This window comes from Denticeps clupeoides, chromosome 1 (assembly GCF_900700375.1).
Source record: "Denticeps clupeoides chromosome 1, fDenClu1.1, whole genome shotgun sequence".
In the NCBI taxonomy this organism is placed as follows: domain Eukaryota; kingdom Metazoa; phylum Chordata; class Actinopteri; order Clupeiformes; family Denticipitidae; genus Denticeps; species Denticeps clupeoides.
The window spans coordinates 30,919,053-30,947,052 of NC_041707.1; the positions used below are offsets into that span (position 1 = coordinate 30,919,053).

Genomic DNA, 28,000 nt, shown 5'->3' on the forward strand with positions numbered 1-28,000 from the left:
CTAGATACAATCCCTTCCACAATGTTCCAAACCATCTCTCCTGACCTCATCCCTTTCATTTCTTATATCATAAACAACTCAATCACATCCAGCCATGTACCATCTGCCTTTAAAACAGCCAGGGTTCTTCCAATTGTAAAGAAACCCACCACTGATTCTACAGATATCAACAATTACCAACCAGTTTCTCTCCTCTCATTTCTTTCTAAAATCCTTGCGCACTGTGTCTACAATCAGCTATCACTTCATCTGTCACAGAAGAACCTCCTGGATCCTAACCAGTCTGGCTTCAGAACAGCTCATTCTACTGAGATGGCCCTTCTGGCTGTTTCTGAGAAGCTACATGCAGGCAGATCAACAAAACTGTCATCGGTTCTTGATGTCCATGGTGGCACCACACCATGAAGAAGAAAGCTGAGACTGTACCAATGGTGATGAGGGGTAGTGTGGGAGCAGCTGTATGCGTCGTCTTCAGAAATGGGTCAGTACCGGGAAAACAATCATCAAAAGTTTTAACAATTTGTGTTTTTCAGAAGTGAAGTGAAAGTGACTGTCATTGTGAAACACTGCAGCACAGTACATGGTGCGCACGGCGACATATGTCCTCTGCTTTTAAATCATCACCCTTGGTAACCCATGGGCAGCCATGAAAGGTGCCCAGAGAGCAGTGTGTGGGGACGATGCTTTGCTCAGTGGCACCTCAGTGGGATTCGAGCCAGCCTTTTGATTAAGGGTCCACCTTCATTACCTGCTAGGCCACCACTGCCTACCAAAAATCTAATGAAAGATCCTTTTGTTGTGTCAGTATAAAGGTCTCCAGGGCGTTTAATGTTTGATAATCAACTTTATGTCACGTGTCGGTGGAGACACCAATGGTTGCAGAGGGGCGGGGCTGAAAGGAACCTGACGCCTATCGAGAGCTGCGGTGCAGAGGAGGAAGAAACTGGAGCGATGGAGCCCGCGGGAGATGAGCTGCTGTTCTATGTTAACGGGAAAAGGGTAACATTAACGTTTTTTTTTTATTTGCCAGGGGAATAAATATTACTTCATGCTGAGCTTCAATAATGTTCGAATCATGATTATATTATTATGTTTTCATTCCCTGCAGATTGTTGAAAATCATGCAGAACCAGAAATGACACTTCTGACATACCTCAGAAGGAAATGTATCCAGAAAACCGCATGTGAATATATATGACATGCAATTTTACCTTGTATATTATCAATCATAACTTAACTAAAACGGCAAGATTAGTCATCCAAAAATGTTATAAATGGATAAACTTTTGTGATGCGTCACTTTTTATTTTTCGAGTTCGTTGCCAGGTTCTGTTCCGAACTGCTTGTAATGCCGTCACCGTAAGTTAATATCAGTTTCATTTTCACACGCACTGCCTAATTATTTAGTTTCCCTGAATGATTAAACTTTTCCACGCACTAGCCTCAGTTGAACGTCTAAAAACTCGTACACGGCAAGTGCACACACACACACACACACACACACACACACACACACACACACACACACACCGAGGAGCGGGGAAACGGTAAAGAAGCGATGAACGGTGCAGTTCTGAGACGAAATAAAAATATATAAAATGAAAGCAGATCAAAAAGCGACCCGAAGGGTACGACTTACAGAACAGGCCAAAAGTTTGGACACACCTCCTTCAATGTGTTTTCTTTATTTTCATGACCATTTACATTGGTAGATTCTAACTGAAGGCATCAAAACTGTGAATGAACACATGTGGAGTTATGTACTTATGTACAAAAAAAGGTGAAATAACTGAAAACATGTTTTATATTCTAGTTTCTTCAAAATAGCCGCCCTTTGCTCTGATTACTGCTTTGCACACTCTTGGCATTCTCTCGATGAGCTTCAAGAGGTCGTCATCTGAGATGATTTTCCAACAGTCTTGAAGGAGTTCCCAGAGGTGTTTAGCACTTGTTGGCCCCTTTGCCTTCACTCTGCGGTCCAGCTCACCCCAAACCATCTCGATTGGGTTCTGGTCCGGTGACTGTAAAGTCTCCACTTTTTCACATTCACATGTGTTCACTCATAGTTGCCTTCTGAAAATAAAGAAAACACATTGAATGAATAGCAGATATACAAAAACTATTGTTGCAGAGAAAAGTTTAAAACTGTTTGAAGTTTTGGTTTGGCGGTGGTTTCAGTGACCAATGAGTTCCTCGTAGCTTGCATCTTTTTGAGAGGTTGGAATGCGGTGAACTTACAGTATTGCTGCTAATGGCTTGGAGTGTTTTGTGCATGTTACATGAGGTACATTAAAATGTAGTTACTGAAGCAGAAGCTGAGGAAATATTCTGCTCTAGTGGGACACGGAGTGGGACAGTTTGCCTGAAGCACTGCCCTGTTGTAGACCATAAAGCTTTAGAACGGTTTCTGTCAATCGTGTGAGAACCCTGGCAGGCTGAGGGTCAAAAAACTCCTCATAATGTTACTTGAATTTGAATAAGTATATCATTTTTACGTCACCGACTGCATTTGGATTTTGATGTGACTGACACAAATTAATGTGTCAATTTCAGGTTTATATAGATTTCAGGTTTATACGTGCAATCATTGTACATTAATGATTAAGTATAGACCTGTGCATGTTGTTTCATTTTAATTTGCATGGTTTCTCACTGGTGCACATATATTTTATTGCAGGCAGATACGAGTCCACAGTGTGACTACACAGAGTGGGTTAAAAAAAAGGCCACTTAGACACTGGTTACTGAAAAATAAAGGTAAAACACAAGTCACTGTGTAATGTAGTCACCAGCAACTTCACAACCAGAGACCTAGAAGTGAGTTTTGATGACATATGGCTCAGTGTTTTTGCATAGGCTGCTACACTTATTGGGCTACACACAATTTTTTGGAGTTGGTTGAATAGTGTGAGCTGAGAAAAGATTGTAAAAAAAAAAAATGTTTCTGTGATAATGAAACATTCATGCTTAATCTGGTGAAAATGGAAGTGAGACCACATGCAGCACATGACGCGGATGGCATAGTGTGGAAATGAATTGCAAGGTAGAAGTGGGGGTGGAAAATAAGAAAATCTTTCTTTTTTCTGATCTTGTCTATATTAAAAATGTATTTTAAATATAAATGCTTGTGATAATAGTAATACAGCAGGAAATATTTAACCACTGTATTAGGTTTTTTCCTGCTATTTTTCCCTCTTTCTCTAGGCAACTCCAGTCTCATAATCATTAAAAAATCCACTAATATTTGTAACTATCCAGTGTTGTCCTAACTTTAGAAAATCTGACAGCCAGTTACATGCTGTTGTTTTCTTACTAAGAATTGGAGTGTAAAGATGGAATAAAAATTGCTTTCAACGAGGCAAGTTGTAAGTACTGCTCCTTAACCAATCTGTGAATCAGTGGGACTGACTGGAACTAAACTGGGCTGTGCAGAAGGGGGCTGTGGAGCATGTACTGTAATGATCTCCAAGTTTCATCCTCACCTAAAGTGCATTGTGTATCCTTTTCACTGACCTCACAGAACTGTTTAGTCAGAAATAAGTCGTTCCATTAGATTTCCTAATTTGGAGGTTTTTATTGTTGTCAGATAGTTAATTATTATTTGGAGAAATGTGTTTCAGAATTATACACTTGGTTCTGTGTGAGTCCTTGACAGTATCTTCATTGCAGTCACCATGCTGTTAATGCATGCCTCGCTCCTGTCTGCTCACTACACCACTGCGCTGTCATCACAGTGGATGGCATTGGCACTGTGGCCTCCAGACTTCATCCTGTTCAGGCAAGAACATTTGTCTTTTTGAAAATGTATGGAATCACTTTTTGATTCCATACCATTATAGCACTGCAAAATCAAAGTACTCGCACTGTTTTCATGATCTCTCTTGATTGAGCTGTGTAAAGAACATGAGGTGTGCTAGTGACTATTGCTCTTTCAAGTTAGTCAATTGTGACATTCTATCATATTTATAAGACAAACTTGTGTAAAAATATGCAGGAGAGAATTGCCAAAGCGCATGGCTCACAGTGTGGTTTCTGCACTCCTGGAATGGTCATGTCCATGTACACTCTCCTGAGGAACAACCCTGAGCCAAGCATGGTGGACATTGAAGAGGCTTTCCAAGGTATTTTTCTGTGAACCTCTTACATATTCCACACACTGGCCTACAACATTAATAATAATAATAACCAATAATTCTGTCTATTTTTTCATTCTTTGCCTTTTATAGGCAATCTTTGTCGTTGCACCGGGTACAGGCCAATATTGGAAGGTTACAAGACATTTGCAAAGGTACTGGACTTTGGTCTCTGGTACTGTGCTCTTGTGTTGCTTTAGTGCTTTGAGCCTGATGGCTTCTGCAATGTCATATGTGTTATTATTTTTCAGAAAAGTGCTTGTTGTGGAGGTAGAGGAAGGGGAAAAGGCTGCTGCATGGCAAACAACTGTAACGAGGAAGACATCAGTGTGAGCATCCTACCATTCTTAATAATGTTTGTTTCAGACACTCATGATCTGTGTTGGGGCTGAGCCCATGTTATTTCTGTGATAATCTGCTGTGTTCTCCAGTGTTATGGTTTTCAGACACTTTCACTGAAAATTTCTATCTTTGACTGGAATCCTCTGTGTGGGTTGTAAATGGATGTGCCATGGTTGTATGCAGGACATGTAGACATTCAGTCACATGTCTGATCACAAATATGTGGCCTAAGGTCAAAATCCAGTTATGGAGCAAACATCATCTAGGTCATGATTTCACAACCTTTGATCAGCTAATGCAGTGCAGATTGCCAGCCTCAAGTCCCATTGACACGTGTTCATTTGTTTTATCATCTGCTTATGGCGTTCAAATATGTTTTATACAGGAAGACCCCACTGTTCTGAATCAGATGTATGATCCTTCAAAATTCATACCTTTGGACCCAACACAGGAGGTCATATTTCCACCAGAACTGCTGGTAAACAACAATACAATATACTAAATGTAACCTTATCTTTTATGTCATATACATAATCATGTATCATATTTATTGGATTTTTGTACAGCATACATACACATGAGATGCCTCTGATTCTGATTCAAGAAGGGCTAGCAGCTTGAAACCGGAATTGAATTATTTTTTTTTGTTTGTTTCAATGCATGGTTGTTTCTGTAGAATTTAGGGAAACAGCCTCCAAGGCAAATGAAGTTCAAAGGTGAAAGAGTGCTTTGGATACAACCCAGCACACTGACTGAGCTCTTGGATCTGAAATCTCACTATCCAGAATCAAAACTCGTGGTTGGGAACACAGAAGTCGGTATGCCGGTTTTATTTATATATTAGAAGAAATCAGCAGTATTTCATATCACATGACTCTTTATTTCATCATCACATCACAGCAGGAAATAAAGCAGAAGTAAGTAGCTCTACCCTTTATTAGTAAATGTAGTACCAGGGTGTGGTGCCGCAGTTTTCATTATCATGAAATCATGTGATGGTGATTTCTAACTACTAGTGGGGCAGTGGTGGCCTAATGGTTAAGGAAGTGGCCCTGTAATCAGAAGGTTGCCGGTTCGATTCCCGATCCGCCAAGGTGCCACTGAGGTGCCACTGAGCAAAGCACCGTCCCCACACACTGCTCCCTGGGCGCTTTTCATGGATGCCCACTGCTCACTCAGGGTGATGGGTTAAATGCAGAGGACAAATTTCACTGTGTGCATCGTGTGCTGTGCTGCTGTGTATCACATGTGACAATCACTTCACTTTTTTTTTTTTTTTTTTTTACTTGCATCCACGGTCTCCCAGATATATCAAGAAAACTTGTAGTATGAATTTTGGTATCATAATAGCATACATTTTTACTGCTCAAAGCTTAAGCATTCACAGCTCAGGGGTCACCTAAAAATAATTGAAATGAGAAACAGAACTTTTGAAAGAAAAAGTGTCCAAGTGAGAATTAGTATAACAACATTAATATAAACTGTTTGAGAAAATGTGAATGTTTCAGAAATAAAATGTTCCTGTTATTATGATCTAGACGTCTGATATTATGATGATGAGAATGTTAAGTTAATGTTTCGGTAGTGACTGACCCTGAATGATGACATAGCTGAGACGAGATGTCCGAAAACCTGTGTTGTAGGCATAGAGATGAAGTTCAAAAACCTGCTGTATCCTGTCATTCTGGCCCCAGCCTACATCTCAGAGCTCAATAGTGTTCAGCACACAAAGCAGGGTGAGTTCAAGTTTAAGAAGTTTATTTTCAATACAACAATATACAAAATATACAGTATAATTACAGCATAATATACATAATATACAGTACATGTAAAAGAAAAAAAGCATAAACATGAAAAATATTAAATATAGCCAGTTTATCAGTGTGGTTTGTACGTTTGTCTCTCTGAGACAGTGGCCAGACAATTTTTCCATCTAACACAGGTATTGTCTTTGGAGCGGCTTGCACGTTGACGCTGCTGGGGGAGGTGCTCCGGGATGCTGTGGCCAAACTACCGACCTACCAGACGGAAGTGTTCAAGGCCATACTAGAGCAGCTTCGCTGGTTTGCCGGCAAGCAGATCAGAAATGTTGCCGTATGTCTCGAGCAAACAATAATCAAGTATTGTTTCAAATTTGGGGCAGTCTTGGCCTAGCTGTTAAGAAAGTAGACTCGTACCCGAAAGGATGTGGGTTCAAATCCTGAGTAACAATGACAAAAATAACCACTTTCAAATTTCATATCTCGAGAAATAATGTATATTTCAGATCGGTGCTGCAAACATGACATTTACATTTACAGCATTTATCAGACACCCTTATCCAGAGCGACTTACAATCATTAGTTACAGGGACAGTCCCCCTGGAGCAACTTAGGGTAAAGTGTCTTGCTCAGGGACACAATGGTAGTTAGCGGGATTCGAACCTGGGTCTTCCGGTTCACAGGCAAGTGTGCTACCCACTAGGCTACTACCACCCTTTACATAAGTATTATTTTGTCATCTTACAAATCATCTGAGATTTACTTTTTTCCCCCAAAGGCATTATATCATACTTCTTTAAAATCTTTGCTATATTGGTAATTTTTTCATGTAGTTTCTTTTAAATCTGTGCTATCTACTCTCAGGCCATTGGGGGTAATATAATGACCGCAAGTCCCATCTCAGACCTAAATCCAGTGTTCATGGCTGCTGCATGCAAATTAACTACCATGTCCAAAGGTACAGTTCACTTTTTTCTTGGAAGGTCATGTGCTTTCATTGCATAGTCAGATAAGGATATGGATAATGTTTTACTAGTTTTTCAAAGCTTTTTGAGTTGATATAAATTGCTGAAAAGGTACTTGTCATGTTATTATTGAGCTATGTTCATTCTGACATACATGCATTGTGACATTGTAACAGATGCTGAACACCTTATGATGTCAGAAGGGATGAATGTATGTGAAATCATTTTTATCCCCATCTTCCAGATGAAAGACGTGTTCTTAAGATGGATGACAACTTTTTCCCAGGCTACAGGAAAACTGCTCTAAAGCCTGAGGAGATTCTACTGTCAATCGAAATTCCTTACACAAAAAAGGTAAACAAACAAGGAAACATATATTTTACAGCATTTACCAAACGCCCTTATCAAGAGTGATTTACAATCAGTAGTTACAGGGACAGTCCCCCTGGAGAGTTTTGCTCAGGGACACAAGGTCATCTGGTTCATAAGCGAGTGTGTTACCCACTAGGCTACTACCACCTTATACAATTAAAAAAAGCCAGCAAAATTTTTGCTGGCTTTTGATATTTGATGTCACTTTTAGTGGATTCATATTTACATGTATTTATTTATATATTAGAAGAAATCAGCAGTATTTCATATCACATGACTCTTTATTTCATCATCACATCACAGCAGGAAATAAAGCAGAAGTAAGTAGCTCTACCCTTTATTAGTAAATGTAGTACCAGGGTGTGGTGCCGCAGCTTTCATTATCATGAAATCATGTGATGGTGATTTCTAACTACTTGCCTCCACGGTCTCCCAGATATATCAAGAAAATTTGTAGTATGAATTTTGGTATCATAGTAGCATACATTTTTACTGCTCAAAGCTTAAGCATTCACAGCTCAGGGGTCACCTAAAAATAATTTAAATGAGAAACAGAACTTTTGAAAGAAAAAGGTGTCCATATAAACTGTTTGAGAAAATGTGAATGTTTGATGTCACTTTCAGTGGATTCATGTTTACATGTATTTTTTCTAGTCTGGAAAATTGTATGCATATTTGTTTATAACTTATTTCTATTCTCACTGGTGTTCAAAATAGTTCAAACCTTCAGGCTTTAACCTTTTTAAGGTCCCCACACTTCCTGAGGTTAATTACCAGGTTAATTCCTATTTCATTTACAATGTTTATGCATCTGTCTTATCAAAGACTGGATCTTTATAATTTCAGAAACTTAAGTAAAGTCAGTGTATCTTCTTTTTATAATTATTGTAAAGAACTACAGCTGGTTTTTAGAGAATGTACTTTAAACACCATCAAACTGAAAATTGTCATGCTCTTCTGCAATTTCTGTTTATGTTGCATGTCGTAGGGTCAATACTTCTCAGCTTTTAAACAGTCTCCACGACAAGAGGATGATATTGCAATTGTGACCTGTGGGATGAACGTTGTGTTCAAAGAAGGCTCCAACATTGTGGAAAAAATCTTACTAAGCTTTGGAGGAATGGCTCCTACCACAGTAATTCCAAAGACCACCTGCAAGAAGCTCATTGGAAGGTTGGGCCTGTGGCTCATTTATCAGTGTTCCTTATATAACTCATTATTTCTGTAAAGCTCATGTAGCTCGGATCTGTTACACTGGAATTCTTGTTGACAGCGCATGGAATGAAAAGTTGCTGGAGGATGCATGTGCTTCTCTGGCTGAGGAAATGGTTCTGCCACCCTCTGCCCCTGGTGGGATGGTGCCCTACAGGCGAACTCTCACCCTCAGTTTATTCTTCAAATTCTACCTGACTGTCAAGCATTATCTGGCAGTGGACCTTCAGCATGAGGTGCTTATCAGATGTTAACAAACAAATAAATATTACACCCAAAATAATTATCACAGAAAGACTAAAAATACTGCAGATTTCGCTGGTCAGCTGAACTATAAACTTAATGCCTAGAGCGAGTATTCATAATCAATATCACAGCACTAACTATGATGTCAATTTTGTGTTTATGTTCAATAACATTAAAAGGCTCACGCTCCTGTTTTGGCTTTGTGCAGAATGTCACTGTGGAAGATGTTAAACCAGATTACTCCAGTGCAACAGAGCTGTTTCATAAAGATTCTCCGTCCAGTGTCCAGCTGTTCCAGGTAATCTTTTCCCCAGGGAACTACACTGTTCTTGTTGATTATTAGTAGAGGTGTAGATCTTCTCTTGTTTCAAATTTGGAACAGATTGCAATTACAAGGACAACCAATTACCAGTTCTTTTAAATACATTTTGGTAATAGAAAAAGACAATTAATCAGATTATAACATGTTTTTTTTTTATTTAACTAATAAAACAGTATGTATGTAGAGAGTATAACAGAAGACTTTTTAATTTATATAAGGAGACTTGCTTTTGTATTGGCGTGAATGACTTAAACTCATGTTCTATAGCATACATAGGTAAATAGTGTTGAATGTGGACACACAGAGTTAGCGTTCAGTATGAAAATGTGACAGGCAGTCCTAGTTTATCTTAAACAGTTTTGATTTTTTTTTTTTTGGATTTTGGGGGTTTTTGCATTTTCAAAGTCATTTACCTTTTTTCATTCGAACATTGAAAAAAAATCTCCGCCCTTATGTAGTTTCTCTTTTCAAGATTAACATTGTTGAGTAGAATTCTCACTTATGAGTGGATGGTTGCATGGGGTTGATCCCTGGGTTGATCATTTACTTGGATGCTATAAAAAGAATTCCTCTGACGTTTCCTGTCAGGGAACCTTTAACGTTTTATGATGTGAACACTTTTTTTTTCTTTTCAAATAAAGCCACATCTCAGTACTCAGACACACAAATAGTGGAGTGATGCAGTGCTTATGAATGTATATTTAAACGAAGGCATTTAAATGAAGGGGCTCATTGTGATGTTTTGTGTGATGTTCACACAAAGACAAGGGAGAATTTGTTTAACATTTTGTGTACGGACTACATAAGAAACACCAGTATGCTCTGATTTTCAGACCTCACGAAGGTAACAAAAATGTGATGTTCTTATCCTTCTGTTGTTTTTATACAGGCTGTACCTCCTGGACAGAGCTCAGAGGATTTTGTGGGCCGTCCCATCATGCACCTTTCTGCTCTCAAGCAGGCCACAGGGGAAGCTGTGTACTGCGATGACATCCCATGCTATGAGAATGAGCTCCATTTAGCTCTAATAACCAGCACCAAAGCACACGCTCACATACTGTATGTGCCACCAGTGCTCGTAAAATTTATTGCTTGTATTATCACCATCGATGGCTTATTCTGAATTTATGAAATTTAGATTCACTGGCATGTGTCATTATGTTTCTTAATTAAATTTTGGTCCTTGGGTCCTTTTGGCCAATGAAATTTTTTTAAACAAACATTATTTGTCATTAAAAAGTCAAACCTGTATAATTATTCTTCTGCATTTACTCCCTGTACTTGGTAGCTCTATTGACACAGGTGAAGCCATGACAGTACCTGGAGTTGTTGCCTTTGTCTTTGCGAAGGACATTCCCGGAAGTAATATAACGGGTCCTGCGTTCTATGATGAGTCAGTCCTTGCCGAGAAAATGGTACGTTTTTGTAGCTCAGATGTACATATTTTCACGCACTATACATAAATGCTTAGTCCTTATTATGGTTGTGACTGACAGAGCCCATCTAGGGACACTAGGGCAAAGACAAAGTGAAAGATAAACACTTTCAACAAATGTAGCATTTTAAAATCAGTACGCAATCGGTGAGTAAAGTGTCCTTATTGAAGTTGTCCTTATAGAAAGTCCTAATAATGAAGAAAAGCACAATTTTACTGCTCTCATTTGTCTTGTAACTCCATTATTGTCTTTACATGTTTAATCCTACAGCAGCCAAGCATATTTGACTTTGAACATGAACATGTGTACTGACTGTCTGCAATTCCTGTCAAGTTCAAAGATCTCAGTGTGTTGGTTACACTCATTGTAATGATTTATAAATGAAAAGGCCTAAATTGAATTTTAACCTTAGTTAAAAGTCACAGATTCAAAGAATTTAGAAGGGCATTACTACTAGGATTTTTTTGCTATTTTGTGCCATGCTAGACATAATTTAAATGTTATGTGCACATGGCATGTGATGGCACAAAAAGATGTGGTTTAACTTTTTCAGCTCTAGAACTTGTTTAAACACACAAAACCGATGAGTATAAAATATAACTGCCATTACAGTTTACTGTAGACACACACTTAAGTGTGAAATAGCTTACTCTGTACCTATGTCAGACATGCAAAATGTAATTTAAACCGATTATAAAATAAAGTGTAATTTTTCTCAAGCCACATTTCTCCACAGGACCGAAGTGTAAACCTCCAGACAACATTCCCTTGTGTCATGAAGGTTCGATATTAAAGCAAAATTGTGCCGAATACTTTCCATGCTGACTTTATTTGAAATTAATATAAAATATTACAAAAGGTATGATTTAAATGGTGCTTGCTGTTTGGTAATGAGTAATGGCTGAAATTACTATCAGTTTATATATAATTTGTGTATCGCTCATAGAATATGATGCATATAATTAACTTTTATTAAAAGTTAATTATATTAATTATGTTAAGGTACAGTGGGGCAGCCACAAACAGTGCAAGTTGTTTTGCTTAAAAAGATTATAGGTCTGTAATTTTAATAATGTGATAGACAGAATGTGAAAAAAAAATCCAAGAAATCACATTGTATGATTTTTAAATAATTTATTTGAGGTGAAGTGCAGTACAGCACAACGAAATGTGTCCTGTGCTTTTAACCCATCACCTTGGTGAGCAGTGGGCAGCCATGAAAAGACGGGGGACAGTGTGTGGGCACCTCAAAGGCACCTTAGTGGTTCGGGATTCGAACCAGCAACCTTCTGATTACAGGTCCGTTTCCTTACCCGTTAGGTCACCACTGCCCAAATTATTTGTATACAGTTGAAAACAAAAGTTTACATACACTGTATACAATAACTTTTTTTTCTTACTGTCTAATATTAAATCATACAAAACCCTTTCAGTTTTAGGCCCAAAATCATTTCTATTTACTAAATGTCAAAATAATGTGCAAGAAATTATTTTTATTGCTTTCACACACGTCTTTTCAGCTTTGACCACAAATTTTCTTATGGGATTGAGATCAGGGCTTTGTGTTTAAATGCATCCTAACCTTAGTGTATGTAAACGTATGTCTTTTTATACAGTTGATGTAAACTGTTGGTTTCAACTGTAATTGTGCAGAAAATAAGTATTTGGTCAATAGCTAGGCCATTCCAGAACCTTGTAATGCTTTTTACATAACCACTCCTACGTTGGTGTGTTTGGGAACCGTGTCATGCTGAAGTGAAGTGAAGTGATTGTCACATGTGATACACAGCAGCACAGCACACAGTGCACACAGTGAAATTTGTCCTCTGCATTTAACCCATCACCCTGAGTGAGCAGTGGGCAGCCATGACCGGCGCCCGGGGAGCAGTGTGTGGGGACGGTGCTTTGCTCAGTGGCACCTCAGTGGCACCTTGGCGGATCGGGATTCGAACCGGCAACCTTCTGATTACGGGGCCGCTTCCTTAACCGCTAGGCCACCACTGCCCCTGGAAGAACCAGCCACGTTTCATCTTCAATGCTCTCACTGATGGAGGAGTTTTGCCCAAAATCTCATGATACATGCTGTTACTAATAGTAACCTTTGTTACTATGGCCCCAGCTCTCTTTGACCAGTCATTGATCAGTTCCCTTCATGTAGTTCTGGGCTGTTTCCTCATCATTCTCAAGGTTATTTGTACGTCACGAGGTGAGATCTTGCATGGAGAATCAAATTGAGGGAGATTGTCAGTGATCTTGTATATATTCCTTCAAGAGTTGATCTCACCAAGCTGCTTGCCTATTGTAGATTGGCTGATCCAAGTCTTGTGCAGGTGTACAATCTTGCCTCTGGTGTTCTTAGACAGCTCTCTGGTCTTGGCCATGCTGGAAGTTGGAGTCTGACAGTTTGAAGGTGTGGACAGGCCTCTTTTATACAGATAATGAGTTCAAAAGGTGCTGTTAATACAGGTAATGTGTTAAGGCTGGAAGACCTTCTTAAAAAAGAAGTAACAGGTATGTGAGGGCCAAAATTCTTGCTTGTTTGTAGGTGCTAAATACTGCACCATATACAAATAAAATCATACTATGTGACTTCCTGTGATTTTAGCATTCTGTATAAGACGGTTAAAGTGTACCTATGATGAAAACCTCTCTCATCAATTTAAGTGTCACAACTTCAGTGTGACACAATCAGCGGCTGCTAAACTCTTTTTTGCCCCACTGCAGCTGGATGTTCTACTTGGGGGAAATTCTGGTGTTGGAAAATTGCTGATTTCTGGACTTTTTGCATCCTTTAAAAAGTTGTTAAAAAGCCTTGCGCTAATGATTGAATGTGACTTTTCGCTGTTATGCCACAAACCATTGTAACTGCCGGATAAAAAAATTAAATGCCTGTTAATAATCATAGAGTTGACATCTTTATGAACAATTGTCTATGTTCACTTTTTTCTGTGTGTCTGTAGGTCACATGTGTCGGCCACATTGTGGGTGCTGTTGTTGCTGATACCCAAGCACATGCCCAGAGAGCTGCAAAGGTGGTTAAGATCACGTATGATGAGCTGAAACCTATCATCAGTATTCAGGTCAGTACAGCTGTATTCATGAAATCTGTGTAGGCTCTGCATTACCTAACATATAATAAATTACACACTGCACACAAAATACTTCTTCTTGTACTAGCATATGCATTTTACTGCTTACTGTTATTCAGCTTGCTCTGTGGTAAGCATGCTATATCATTCATAATTAGCTAACAGTTAACAAGCCTCTGGTCTCAGACCTAAGCGAAACATAAATATTAGCTCAGCTTTTGTGGTTAGAAAGCTATGTTGACCAGTATAGAACCAGTCCAGATAGAAAGTCATTCAGAATGTACCACCTCCTGTGGCAGTGACAGCCTAGTGAGTAAGGAATCAGAGGTGTAATCAGAAGGTTCCTGATTTGAATCCCGATCTGCCAAGGTGCCACTGAGCAAAGCACTGTCATCACACGCTTCTCCCTGGGTGACTGTCATGGCTGCCCACTGCTCACTAAGGGTGATGGTTAAAAGCAGAGGACACATTTTGTTGTGTGCACATGTGCTGTGCTGCAGTGTGTTACAATGACAATCACTTCACTTATGATTGCTCATTATAATACAAAAAGAGAGCTGTATGAGAAATATGTAAATCAGATCAGATTGACTTTTAACCCTTATTGCAGAAACACTGAATTGTTATTCTGTTGTTGTTTTTTACAGGATGCCATTGACTCCCAGTCATTCTATCAGCCAGTAAGAACTATGAAAAAAGGGGATACTGCACAAGGTTTTAAAGACTCAGATCATATATTGGAAGGTACGTTTTATGATTTTAAGAACGATTTTATGACTTTAAAGGACTAGTTGGCTTCAAGTATCCCTTTGGGGCAGTAGTTGCCTAGCGAGTAAGGTTGCAGGTTCAAAATCCGATGCGCCAAGGTGCCACTGAGCAAGGTACCATCCCCACACACTGCTCCCCGAGCGCCTGTCATGTCTGCTCACTGCTCACTACAGTGATGGGTCAAATGAAGAGTGTGCACCGTGTTCTGTCCTGCAGTGTTTCACAATGACAATCACTTCACTTTCACTTTCTTTTTATATCATAGGTGAAATTCATATAGGAGGCCAAGAACACTTCTACCTGGAGACAAACTGCACTGTGGCTGTTCCTAAAGGGGAAGATGGAGAAATGGAGCTCTTTGTGTCCACACAAACAGCCTCAAAGACACAGGTGTCCTAGCTACCAAATCAGCATGTGGTGTTTCTTGTTTCTGCCTTCCTGCACACTCAAGACAGTAGAATCCCAGTATATGATCTGGAGTGGGATTAGTTTTCAGTTCTACTTTTCCTACATTTGTTGTGCTGTGTTGTGGTAGCATATTCCAATAAGGTGGCAGAAAAGGAATTTCCAGGGAATGTAACTGTAGATATTTGAATTCAGTGTTTTTATTTGTGTTTATCATGTTAGTTACCTTTTGGATATGTAACATTGTGTCACACACATACTAAACCCAAGTCTTAACTCCTAGGCTTTGGTTGCTAAGGCACTGGGTGTGCCAGCCAATAGGATTGTGTGCAGAGTGAAGAGGATGGGAGGTGGGTTTGGTGGAAAAGAGAGCAGAAGCATAATACTTTCAACTGTGGTTGCTGTGGCAGCAAGCAAGTGAGCTGATACACTTACAATTGCAGCCTGCTCTCAATGTGCAAAAAAATCTCAATATCATTTATGTAAATATATGTATTAATATATGGTGAATAATACTTTTTGCATTTCCCCATCACTATATAAGACGTAGTGTATGGGGAGTGTTCATGAATGTCACACATACTAGATCACAGATCAGAATGCCTAGATTAAACTGCTGGTAATTTGCATGCTTGGTTTGATAACAAATGTGGTCCAAATATGTCTATAACAGAGACATTCTGCTGACACCCTGCATGTACAAAAGTTATTACCATAAGTGGATTTAGGCTTGGGTAACAGCCATCTTGTCAGGGGCCACAAGAGCATTCTTTTTCCTTACTTCTGAAGAAAATTGGTTTGAATAGAATTTTGTATTTCATTTATTATAGTCTATTTGCTTATTTTCTTTATGTTCTTTAAAAACTGAACCATGCATCAAAATGTGAAGTTACAGTATTATTATAGCCCTAGCATTTATCTGTTGATGACACCAAAATTCATATTTACAGACTGTAATTATGTCATTTTTGCATGTTACCTGTCTTAGAGTGAAAAGGCCTGTCCGATGTATGCTAGACAGAGATGAGGACATGCTTGTCACTGGTGGCCGGCATCCATTTTTGGGTCGTTATAAGGTAATAATTATTGTTTTTAAGCCACATAAAAATGTGTGTGTTCAACATTTCAGTTTTGTGTTTGGTTTTTATGCTAAGCATTTCTTACTAGGTGGGATATATGACATCAGGAAAAATTATAGCTCTGGATGTGACCTTTTATGCTAATGCAGGAAACTCAAAGGATCTCTCATTCTCAGTAAGTACAACGACTATGAATGAAAATACTACTGTGGTTTCCTGTACAGGCAGAATACTTAAACACCATTATCCAAGGTTTCTTTATCTTTGTCCCAATTGAAACAATACAGAACTCCAAATAATTATGTATCAATTCATTACTAAATTAAACATTGTGTATAAAGATCCAAATATCCAAATATTCTGTTTTGTTGAAGATTTTCGTTCTTCTATTTGATAGATTGTGGAACGGGCTCTATTCCATATGGAAAACAGCTACAACATTCCACATGTTTGTGGCACAGGCTACATGTGCAAAACCAACCTGCCCTCCAACACTGCTTTCCGGGGATTTGGTGGGCCACAAGGTATGATGGTGGCAGAGAGCTGGATGAGTGACGTGGCCCTGGCCTGTGGAATCCCAAGTTATGAGGTGACTTGCAGTCTATGAGCATCAATTTATGCACACCTAACACATTTTTATGAAGGTACAACGCAGACTGGGTGGAAACATATTTAATTATTCCTGTTCGTCATGTAGAAGTATGATCAAATGCATCAAAGTCATGATAGAGACAAATATGTGAGGAAACCTTAAAATACCACAGGTACGCAGGATGAACTTGTACAATGAGGGGGACCTGACGCCATTCAACCAACGCTTGGAACAGTTCACCATTGGCAAATGTTGGGAAGAGTGCCTGGATATCTCCAACTATATGAAACGTCAGGGTGCTGTGGAAGAGTTTAACAGGTATTTTGTTATTTAGAAGGTTCCAAGTTCCATGGGTCAATGGTTAGAACACTGATCTTTTAAATTAATGTTCAGTCTTCACAGCAGCTTGTCTTGCCTAATTTACTCATTATGTATATGACAGTCTTGAAAAATAAATAATAATCCTCAAACATCTTATGTTCTCAACTGCTCAGAATTTAGTTGGAACCCAACCCAGTGTGCCTTCTTGTATATTCATCTTGCCATTGCACTGCTGATTTTTGGAAATGAATGTTTTTCTGCAGACAGCATCGCTGGACAAAGCGAGGACTCTCCATCATACCTACCAAGTTTGGGATTAGCTTCACATCTGTATTCCTCAACCAAGTGAGTGCTCTCAATATGTTTATTGAACAAAATCCTTTGGTTTTACGGATATACCTTAGTCCATCACAACTGTGTAGCCAGTTGCCCAGGGGGCCAAGCTGAAAATTATTAATTATTAAAGAAACATACTAGCTAATCATCTTCATCATCACACTGGAAACATATAGCTACTGTCGTACAACAGATCTGAACAAAATAACTAAATAATCTCAACATAAGAGAAAATGTGGTTGTGTCATGTCTTTTTGCCATGAAATATGTGTTATTAGTGTTTTGGGAAGTGGTTTATGTTATTTATTGTGGCTACTGTTATTATTTATTTCTCTTTTTGTCATGTAATGATTTCTTATGGTTGCATAGGCAGGAGCACTGGTTCATATTTACACAGATGGATCAGTGTTGCTCACTCACGGAGGAACAGAAATGGGACAGGGGCTGCACACCAAAATGGTTCAGGTAAATATTAGCCTCAATTCTTAATCAACCTTTGCCAGAAACCTTTCATACAGAATTGTAATTGTGTAGGTTTTTTTGTCCATGTACAGGTAGCTAGCAGAGCCCTAGGTATACCTTGCTCGAAGATTTTCATCAGCGAGACCAGCACCAACACAGTGGCCAACACCAGCCCTACTGCAGCATCTGCCTCTTCTGACCTCAATGGCATGGCAGTTTATGTAAGGCTGTGCAGACCCTCAGTATCAGGCTCACATACATGAGTGGCCATTACATGGTTATTTAAGACACTAATTTAGAGGCACTACATACAACATCATCATTAGGTGTTAGTGGGACATGTACTTGTACGTGATAATGACGTTCAAGGAAACTGAAATTGTGAATTCTTGGGGGGGGCATGTTTTATATTATTTGTCCAGTCTATTGGCTTTGTAAACTAACATCTTTTCACATGCCTGACAGACCTGCATGTACACTTAAATTTCTAAAATATAAATGAATATCTGCTGCAGAACGCATGTCAGACTCTGCTTCAGCGCCTGGAACCATACAAAGTCAAGAACCCCAAAGGCAGTTGGGAGGACTGGGTCAGTCTTACTATTTTTATTTGATGAATTTATTTATTGTTTTTACATGACAAAATCTGTTTACCAAGCAATTTTAAAATGTGTATAATATTTTCTTTTTAAAAGGTGAATGCTGCTTACTTTGACAGAGTAAACCTATCTGCAAATGGCTTTTATAAGTATGGAACAATTTGTTGACTAAAACATTTTAAAAATCTAATTGAAATGTATTGTTGACAAATGGATCCAAAAAAATACTGTGCTTATGTATGTGTCTGTTTTAGGACCCCGGATCTGGGCTACAACTTTGATAGTAACTCTGGAAGAGCATTCAATTATTTCAGCTATGGTGTATCATGCTCTGAGGTGGAGATTGATTGTCTGACGGGCAGACAGAAGGTACTTTACCTGATGTCATAGTTCCTATAAAGGCCATAAGGATCTTCAATGATAATAAATCTGTAATTATCTAATTTCAGACTCTGCACACCACCATTGTGATGGATGTGGGTAAAAGTCTAAACCCAGCCATTGACATTGGACAGGTATGTTCAGACATGTGGACTTCTGTGATGTTATTACGTCTTCATAGAAGTAACTATGTTTATTCTGTTCAGGTAGAGGGAGCATTCATGCAGGGGCTGGGCCTGTTTACTCTGGAAGAGCTGCACTACTCACCACAGGGAAGCCTGTTAACACGGGGCCCAGGCATGTACAAAATCCCTGCATTTGGCGACATTCCCGTGGAACTACAAGTTTCATTACTGAGAGATTCCCCCAATGACAAAGCCATTTTCTCATCAAAGGTACGTGCATATATGCAATTATTAATCTAACTTTGAACTGGCTGTCTGAAAAACCTGTTGTACTTAATAAATCTGGAAAGTACTCACATCATGTCACAATAGAGGCATGAAACATATATGCACGACATCACTAATGCTTTATTAATTAACATAAAGACACATGGGGGAATAAAAACAGAACATTTCTATTAACGTGGGTTACATACAACCATACACTAGGGCTGCACGATATATCGAAAAATTACCATTATCACGATAATAGTAGACGCGATAGCTGTATCGCAAAGAGTTGCAATAAATGAAATTCGCACACTATACACTATATACTGGGACTATTATACTATCACACTATATTGTATGTGAAGAACAGTATCCGAGGCGTTTAGTAGGGATGCACCGATACCACTTTTTTGGAGAACGAGTATGAGTATTGAGTACTTAATAAAAAAAAATTTTAAATTTACAGCTTTAGTCATATAATTTAACAACAAAACAAGGGACTAGTTTGGAATTAAGAACATTTATTTAAAATGAAAAGCATGTTGTATACCCCATGTCTGGAGCATTTCCTCAAACACATGCGTTATAGCCTGGCTGGTGTGCGAGCCGCGGAATTGTTCAGGCATGAAACTCTTGTCTATCCACAGGGAGGTTAGGCTACTTAGCGACACGGGGCTAACACTGCTTGTCCTAATATCCGTGGTGAAACTAAACGCAGAGGAGGCTTGCAGTAGGCTGTGGATGGGTTTTTTCACTGAGAAGTGTAGTTTAGGCGAGAGTGGCTGGTCACTCAATGCAATGTACTCGTGTTATTTGTCAGTGTTATTTTCACAGCACGTGGATTGTTTTGTCGTCTTCATGCACTTTGAAATAGTTCCACAAGGCTGACAGGTCTCGCCTTCTCCCCGCTCTGAGCTGCAGCTGGGGCCTGGGGGCGGGCACTTGGCGCCTGTGATTAACCCCTTACACGCCGCTCAAACAGACATTTCTCAGAGCGTGGTATCAGTCCCCGGTATCGGGGGACTTTTAACGAGTACGAGTACTTAAGAAAATGTGGTATCGGCATCGGTGCACCCCTTGCGAGTAGTATGACCGAATTCATACTATTCGAAAAAAAAAGAGTAGACGAGAAGTACCTGGATGACCTACTACTTCCAGACGAATTCTGTAGTAGGCATTCGATGGACACTTCACTTTCCACTACATACCAATTTATTTGAGGCCTGTACACATTGTTTAATAGTATTTTCTTATTTCATTTTTGTTTAATAATATTTTTTATACATATAAAAAAACAGGCAAGGCAAGGAAATATTTTTTTAAAGATGCTCTTGTTTTAAGACACTCTTGATGAGTGTATGGTTACATGTAAATAAAAAGTAATCTTTGAAAGCAATTCATATTGTGTTGGCAGGTCTATGGTAACAGCAAACCAGAAATCAGAATATCTGCTGAGGATTTTAAGTCATTCATAATGTCTTGAAGTCTAAATATTTGCAACTTCCATGACATATTGTTTCTTTTTATTAGATTTAATTAGATCAGATGAATATATATATTACCTGTTTATTTTAGTATGATCATTACATATATAAATGATTATTTTAAATAGCTAATAATAATTATTATTATTATTATTATTTAAAAAGCATTTCTCTAGGGAAATGTTATATCGCAAGAAGTATCATTAGCGCATATTTTCCCAATATCGTGCAGCCCTACCATACACAAGAGATGAGTGGCAATGACTGGTGGCAAAGCACCCATCCACACCAGAATGTTTTTTTTTATATATATAAATCAGGAAATTGTATAAACCGATTTTGTTTGAAGGACCCTGTTTATTTTTTTGTGAGTGAAAATTCCTCACCCACATATGCATGTGGACAGCAAAATGCCTCTTTTGTGAACAAACGCTGAGATATTAGCCCCACCCATAGATATAAATACTAGATGTTGCGTTCACCCCCTCAGTATGCATCAATAACGCCGCCTAATTGGGACAGGGTTCCAAACTCATTCAATCACACTTCTCTGATGGTATCAGGGAAGATGCCGGACTTTTGTGCCTCGTATGGCTGTAATAACGAACGGTCAAGGATCAAGGCATAATTTTTTATAAGTAACATTTCATTTTACATTTACATTTATGGCATTTATCAGACGCCCTTATCCAGAATGATTTACAATCAGTAGTTACAGGGGACAGTCCCCCTGGGGCAATTTAGGGTTAAGTGTCTTGCTCAGGGACACAATGGTACTAAGCGGGATTTGAACCTGTGTCTTCTGGTTCACAGGCGAGTGTGTTACCCACTAGGCTACTACCACCCTAATATTTTATCATCTTGTATGTTACAAATTTTGTGTTCGACAAATAACGTTATTAGTGTTATCTTGTCTTGGTTTTAAAATTTAAGAGAACGCCATATTGCAAAAGTACATACTCTCCAACTACAGAGCAGCAGTTCCAAATAAGTAGGCAAATTGACGCTCATCTTTCTATTAATAAAAAAATAAGTTCTTTTCCTTGTCTGTATTGTGTACAGTTCGTTGTCTATAGTTCCCTGTTGCTTTGGATAAAGGCTTGTGCTAAATGCATAAATGTGAATATGGATGGCAATGCTACAGGGTTTATCAGGGTCCAGGGTCTTTCGGCTTACATAGTAGGAGTGTAGTTTAAGTTCAATTTGAATAGAAGAATGACAACAACGCCTCTCTAACATTTTATTCGCAGCTCGGTCATAAATACGTGTCTGACGTTTGTAACGGACCAAAACAATAAAACTGCTTCTTAAATTTGCCGATTTGAGGTTGTTTAATTCTGTATGCCACCTTGTCACTGATAGAGCTCAACCCTTCCCAAAATGGCGGCTCTGTTGACGCATTCGAACTGACAGACTGCCGTATTCAAACGCGACCTGACCTTTAACCCCAAACGCGTCATAGTATATACAACCACAATGGCGGACTACATGTCCGTGGTTATGCTGCAGCTACACCTGCTGCAGAGCCTCATAAATCAACTCCAAGAAATCCTCTGCGCGCTGTACATTTTGAACGAGAAGAGAAGGCTGGTGAACAACGCCATATTCCGGATGCTCGACACACCGCGGAGGAAAACTAGGCGCCAGACAAGGAGAGCACTTTGGGTGAGACCGGGGAGAACCAGCGCCTGGTGGGACAACTTCGCCAACGGCGTTGTGGCGGACACAGAATGGAGAGAAAACTTCCGCATGTCCCGAGCACCACTCTTCGCCCTGCTCGAAGAGCTTCGTCCGTACATCGAAGGGCAAATGACCAATATGCGAGCACCAGTCGATCCGATAAAAAAAGTCGCCATGACGCTGTATTATTTGAGCAACGAGGGAAGGCTGCGTGAGACCGCGGACGCGTTTGGCGTGTCCCGGCAGTCTGCGTCTGCCTTCGTCAGGCAGACCTGTAAAGCCATCGCGACGCACCTCGGGCCAAAATACGTCAAGCTGCCGTTCACCGAGCCCGAGGCGGCGGAGCTGGTCGAGGGCTTCCACCGTGCGCACGGCGTGCCGCGGTGTTTGGGCGCGGTCGACGGCACCCACGTCGAAATCAAGCAGCCGCCGAGCAACTCCGTGGAGTTCGGGAACGGGAAAGGCGGACACTGCGTCAGCGTCCAGGCGGTGTGTGATTACACGTACAGGTTCATGGATGTTGTGATCACGTCACCCGGGAGTGTTCGTGACGCACGGGCCTGCGCCAACACGAGGTTAATCCGGTTTTTAAGGACAGGAAGGGTCCCGGCACTAGAAAAACAGACTGTGGAAGGTGAAGAGGGAATTCCCATTTCCTTGCTTGGTGACCCTGCCGATCCTCTGCTGCCTTTCCTCATGAAGGAATATTCAAATGGTGGGTCTATGCCGCAGGACCGATATGTCGGGCTGTGTTTGTGCAGGGCACACATGGTGATCGGACATGCTTTTGGTCGCCTCAAGGCAAGATTCCATGCGCTGAAAAGGCCCATGGACATCAACCTTAAAGACCTACCCAATGTCATTTATTCCTGCTTTGTTCTGCACAATTACTGTGAGGCAAACAAGGACTATGTGGACGAAAACTCTGTTTTGGAAGCAGTACAATTTGACAAAAACCAATCATACAATGCAATAATTCCATGACTGATTCCTTCCCCCTCATTGCAATCATAAGTCTGTTTTGGGGGATAGCCTTCTATGTTTTCAACCTAATAGGTTGTGAAATAAACTTAAACTGAAATGATTGTCATTGTGACAATCAATCGTTGTGCACACAAAAAAATAGCGAGCGCTAACTGTTTGTCATAGGGTGGCCTATAGCGGGTAACACACTCCCCTATGAACCAGAAGACCCAGGTTCAAATCCCACTTACTACCATTGTGTTGCTGAGCAAGACACTTAACCCTAAGTTGCTCCAGGGGGGGACTGTCCCTGTAACTACTCATTGTAAGTCGCTCTGGTTAAGGGTGTCTGATAAATGCTGTAAATGTAAATGTCATTACAATGCACGGCACACACAGTGACACAACAAAATGAGTCTTCTGATATTAACCCATCACCCTTAGTGAGCAGTGGGCAGCCATGAAAGGCACCCGGGGAGCAGTGTGTAGGGACGGTGCTTTGCTCAGTGGCACCTTGGCGTCTTGATTTTGTTTGGCGTGATAATAATCCCATGACTCCATTCCCACCTGGATTTTTTTTTTTTTACTTTGCATTTACTTTAAGAAGAGTGTTATATTATAACATTCAAATATACATCATGGGAAGAGGGAAAAAAAAAAAAAAAAAGTCTTTCAATGCATGACAAGTTTAAGAGCAGATGAATTAGTCGTATTCCTGCTTTATCGGTGGCGTGAATGATGCCGCGGGCTGACAGCCTGGCGCAGTCAGGCCATGGCAGCTGCACTCATGCCTGGACGTGCCCTGCACAGCAGGACACTGCGGCATGTGCGAGCATCGCAGCGGCTCCATGCCACGGTCGTGGAGCGGCGGCGCGGTATTTTGCTGCTGCAGCCTCAGGAAGTCGCGCATCAGCGCCAGACTCTCCTGGATAGTGTTTGTGATGTTTGCCACATTCAGGTTGATCTGTTGCAGATTTTCGCAGGCCCGCCTTTCCGACTGCTCCATTATGTCCAGCATCCTTTTCTTAATTTTTAAGTCTTCCAGCACTGCAGGGTCAGCTGGAAGGTTTCTCCTCCGCTTTTCCCCTCTGTTCAGCTTCGCCTAAAAAGCCAGATAAAAGCAGCACGGTCGTTTTAAACGCAGCTTTATTGACCATAAAACATGCGGAGGCGTGTCGAGCATTGAAATGTCTACATACCCGCAGCAGATCTCGCCGCTGCTTTATCACAACCGACGGCAGACTGTCCGGCGTTTCTTCGGGCGACGACTCCTGCTTCACTGCTGCAGGCGACGCGGAGGACGCCGACGGCGACTCGCTCAAGTCCTCCGTCTCGACGATGTCCGTAGCGGGCGAGCCTCCCCAGATCTCGCAACACAACTTAAAAAACATCAGGACTACGCGCCCGTGGCCACTCCAGCGCCCCGTGTCCAGCGCCTGTCTGTATTTGCCTCGGATGCTTTTAATTTTGGTGCTGACCTGTGCTTTTGTTATAACTTGAGGGTCGTGGCGAAAATCCTTCCCGCCGCCCACATCGCCCACTGGGTACAGTGTTTGGAAAGCGACCATTATATCTCCGTATTTCGACGGACACGACTCCCAGTCGACGCCGTCGTCAAACTTTTTCGTTTTGTAATCCAACGTGACGTGGAGAAGGAGCTCGACCTCGTCGTCACTCCATACAAACGACTCCACTCGCGCCTTGTTCTTCGGCATCCTTGTTTTGGGCTTGTGTGGGGGCTCTGCGCCTGTTCCGGCGTTTCCGGGTTCCTGTTAGACTGCGGTGGCGAATTACAGCGCCACCTACGGATGTGGAGGTTGAAACAGCGTCCAAGTGCCTGACAACATTTTGGACATGTATTTTATCTAAAAAAATTTTATCTAAAAAGTGTCTTACGTTTTCTTTGTTTAATTTAATCGAATTCGCCTTTGAAATTTGCACAACCTTATTGGGGTACATTTCAATGCAAATTGTACTTGTATAATTGTGTATGTGACAAATAAAATTGTCTTTTTGACAGAAGTATTGATCATTTTGTATTTCGGACCATCCTCCTGAGCAGGGCTTTTTAAATCTGATCCTGATCCTCTTGTATGGTGTATGATTTTTTTCCCCTATTATTAACATTACACAGCCTGTGTGTTATTTTGGGGTCCCATTTTTTGTGTTTACGTAACATCTGTTATTGTCTAGTTAAAGTAATGTCACTTGCACATCTATTTTAATACAAAGTTTGTACGCAATGATTATTGCTTATTGTTTCCCCCTATAGGCAGTGGGGGAGCCACCCCTGTTCATGGCAGCCTCAGTATTCTATGCAATAAAAGATGCCATAACAGCTGCCAGGTCAGAATCAGGTCTGAGTGGACCATTCAGATTAGACAGTCCTGCTACTTCCGAGAGGATTCGCAATGCCTGTGAAGACCGCTTTACAAAATTGGTAAGGATTAGTGCATTAGTCCCACTTGTTGGACTAATAAAGAATCATCTTATTTCACTAAGGCTTTTTCTAAACTGTGTTACAAGTGTGTGTGTGTGTGTGTTTGTGTGTGTTACAGTGCCCTCCTGCAGAACCTGGTACATACACTCCATGGGCAGTGAGGGTGTAAAACTGGATGGTACAGCATAACATGTACACGGGGAACTGTTCAACCAAGCCTTTTTGTCTTAATCCTAATTTATCCACTTCTGAATTAACCATATACATGTTACTATTTAAGCAGACTGTTAGCATGGTACGTTTTAGAGCTCACTTAAAAGCAGAAATGTAGATGTATAATATATATAGACATAGTGCCTTCATATCATTGTTAATGTATGCCAGATAGGTTTTAACAGTCATTTTAACACAGTAAAATACGAAACAGTATTACTTCACATACATGTCATGTAGTTTTCTAAACTAATGCAAAAGACAAGACATGGCTGGGACACCAGTTAACCAACATTAGATGGCATTGTTGTTTGAACTGGCACTAATCATTTTGAAAAATGATTTTTATACTGTAGATTTCATAAGATCAATTTAGATACAAATGTTTGTGTACTCAATCCAAATTCATGCGATGAAAACATATTTTACCTGAAATACTACATTGGCATGTATTTTTCATTTAAAAAATATAAGAATTATCAAAAACCAATATATCAATCAATTTTAAGTATGGTACATGACTGCTCAATAAATGTTAAGATAAATGTTTAAAAACATACATTATGTATATAAATAAATATATATGAAAAGTACAGTAAGTGCATATGGGCATATATAATTTGGTACAATTTGATGCATGATTGCATGAAAACAGAACAACATTTGCCCAGTTAATTTTCCTGTACTTCAAAATGAGAACCCAAATTAAATTTATGGTTAAATTATGCCTTTCATAGTAGATTCATGTTTGTTGATGCAAATAAAGTCATATTTGGTCCACTGGAATCACTTAGTTTTTTCACTTAGGCTGAAGTGACATCAATAACAACAAAAAACTATAAATACCTCATCCTGTAGGCATAGAGAATGGGATTGATGGCAGAGTTAACATGGGAAAGCAGTAAGGTCAGCAACATTATAGACAGGGGCATGTCACAATCTGGGCACAATAGCAAAAAAAAAAAAAAAAACAGTTAACCACCAGAATTAGCATCGAGCAGAGTGGAAAAAACGAGGAAGAGCCGGGGCCTGTGATTAACCCCTTACACGCTGCTCAAACAGACATTTCTCAGAGCGTGGTATCGGTCCCTGGTATCGGGGGACATTTAACGAGTATGAGTACTTGTACATGAGAAAATGTGGTATTGGTATCGGTGCATCCCTAGCGAGTAGTATGTCTGAATTCATAGTATTCAAAAAACAGTAGACGAGAAGTACCCGGATGACCTACTACTTCCCGCCGAATTCTGTAGTAGGCATTCGATGGACGCTTCACTATCCCATAAGGCAGAGGATTCCACTACATACCAATTTATTTGAGGCCTGTACACTTTGTTTAATAGTATTTTCTTATTTCATTTTTTTAAATAATATTTTATATATATAAAAACAAGCAAGACAAGGAAATAGTTTGTTTAAAAGATGCTCTTGTTATAAGACACTCTTGATGAGTATATGGGTACATGTAAATAAAAAGTAATATTTGAAAGCAATTCATATTGTGTTGGCAGGTCTATGGTAACAGCAAACCACAAACCAGATGAATATATATTATATGCTCATTACATATCTAAATGTTTTTTTTTAAACAGCTAATAATAATAAAAAGCATTTCTCCACGGAAATGTTATATCGCAAGAAATATCATTATCGCATATTTTCCCAATATCGTGCAGCCCTACTTTTCATAATACTTGAATGTCATTTTACGTGCACACCCACAGGAGGATGTATTGCCCTAATCTCCTCCTCACCATCAGGAAGATGTCGGCACAGATAACACACATGACCACATGCAAGAGCATACACCCCAAAAAGTTGAAGTGCACCATGAACCTCATCTTCATTGTACATGAAAAAGAAGCAATAGCTGGACTGAGCCCATAATCAGAGCCATGACCCAGGTGATGAGAATAACTAGCCTGACAAACCCTAACCCAGCCATTAAAAAGCCATGGCAAATTATTATTATTATATTTATGTTCAAACAATTTAAAATTCCTAA

At 39.9% G+C, this 28,000-nt stretch overlaps 2 protein-coding genes across 4 annotated transcripts; one reads left to right on the top strand and one right to left on the bottom strand.

The window, feature by feature from the left end:
• Positions 1 to 898: 898 nt before the first annotated feature.
• On the top strand, positions 899 to 27,399 carry xdh (xanthine dehydrogenase). 3 transcript variants are annotated; one of them, XM_028970914.1, is made up of 36 exons: positions 914 to 999; positions 1,109 to 1,166; positions 3,400 to 3,496; positions 3,670 to 3,778; positions 3,995 to 4,121; positions 4,227 to 4,288; positions 4,385 to 4,462; positions 4,861 to 4,953; positions 5,152 to 5,293; positions 6,119 to 6,211; positions 6,418 to 6,569; positions 7,100 to 7,193; positions 7,445 to 7,554; positions 8,561 to 8,745; positions 8,846 to 9,020; positions 9,239 to 9,328; positions 10,242 to 10,411; positions 10,641 to 10,767; positions 13,749 to 13,868; positions 14,525 to 14,621; positions 14,911 to 15,035; positions 15,334 to 15,467; positions 16,039 to 16,126; positions 16,218 to 16,304; positions 16,527 to 16,718; positions 16,894 to 17,039; positions 17,306 to 17,387; positions 17,748 to 17,843; positions 17,933 to 18,061; positions 18,356 to 18,430; positions 18,536 to 18,588; positions 18,694 to 18,808; positions 18,889 to 18,954; positions 19,027 to 19,215; positions 25,615 to 25,782; positions 25,901 to 27,399. In XM_028970914.1, the coding sequence occupies exons 1-36, from the start codon at positions 952 to 954 to the stop codon at positions 25,949 to 25,951; spliced, it is 4,023 nt and encodes a 1,340-aa protein (XP_028826747.1). In that variant the 5' UTR covers positions 914 to 951; the 3' UTR covers positions 25,952 to 27,399. The 3 variants fall into 3 exon arrangements, 2 of the variants coding, with proteins under 2 accessions (XP_028826747.1, XP_028826748.1); XR_003749015.1 differs by lacking the exon at positions 25,901 to 27,399 and having other exon boundaries at positions 899 to 999; positions 19,031 to 19,215; positions 25,615 to 25,749; XM_028970915.1 differs by lacking the exon at positions 3,400 to 3,496 and having other exon boundaries at positions 953 to 999.
• Positions 23,739 to 25,108, bottom strand: LOC114785144 (uncharacterized). Its single transcript, XM_028970930.1, has 2 exons — positions 24,542 to 25,108; positions 23,739 to 24,444 (listed from the first exon to the last, which is right to left on the bottom strand). Exons 1-2 carry the CDS (start codon positions 25,055 to 25,057, stop codon positions 24,046 to 24,048), a joined length of 915 nt encoding a protein of 304 aa, XP_028826763.1. The 5' UTR covers positions 25,058 to 25,108; the 3' UTR covers positions 23,739 to 24,045.
• Positions 27,400 to 28,000: the final 601 nt, after the last annotated feature.

Bases quoted from the DNA above. Each gene is read 5' to 3' on its own strand.
- LOC114785144 (XM_028970930.1), bottom strand. From the start codon at position 25,057: ATGCCGAAGAACAAGGCGCGAGTGGAGTCGTTTGTATGGAGTGACGAC. The intron at 24,445-24,541 runs GTATGTAGACAT...CTGGCTTTTTAG, and splicing joins AGCGGCGAGATCTGCTGCGG to GCGAAGCTGAACAGAGGGGA.
- xdh (XM_028970914.1), top strand. From the start codon at position 952: ATGGAGCCCGCGGGAGATGAGCTGCTGTTCTATGTTAACGGGAAAAGG. The intron at 7,194-7,444 runs GTACAGTTCACT...CCCATCTTCCAG, and splicing joins ATTAACTACCATGTCCAAAG to ATGAAAGACGTGTTCTTAAG. The intron at 9,329-10,241 runs GTAATCTTTTCC...GTTTTTATACAG, and splicing joins CCAGTGTCCAGCTGTTCCAG to GCTGTACCTCCTGGACAGAG.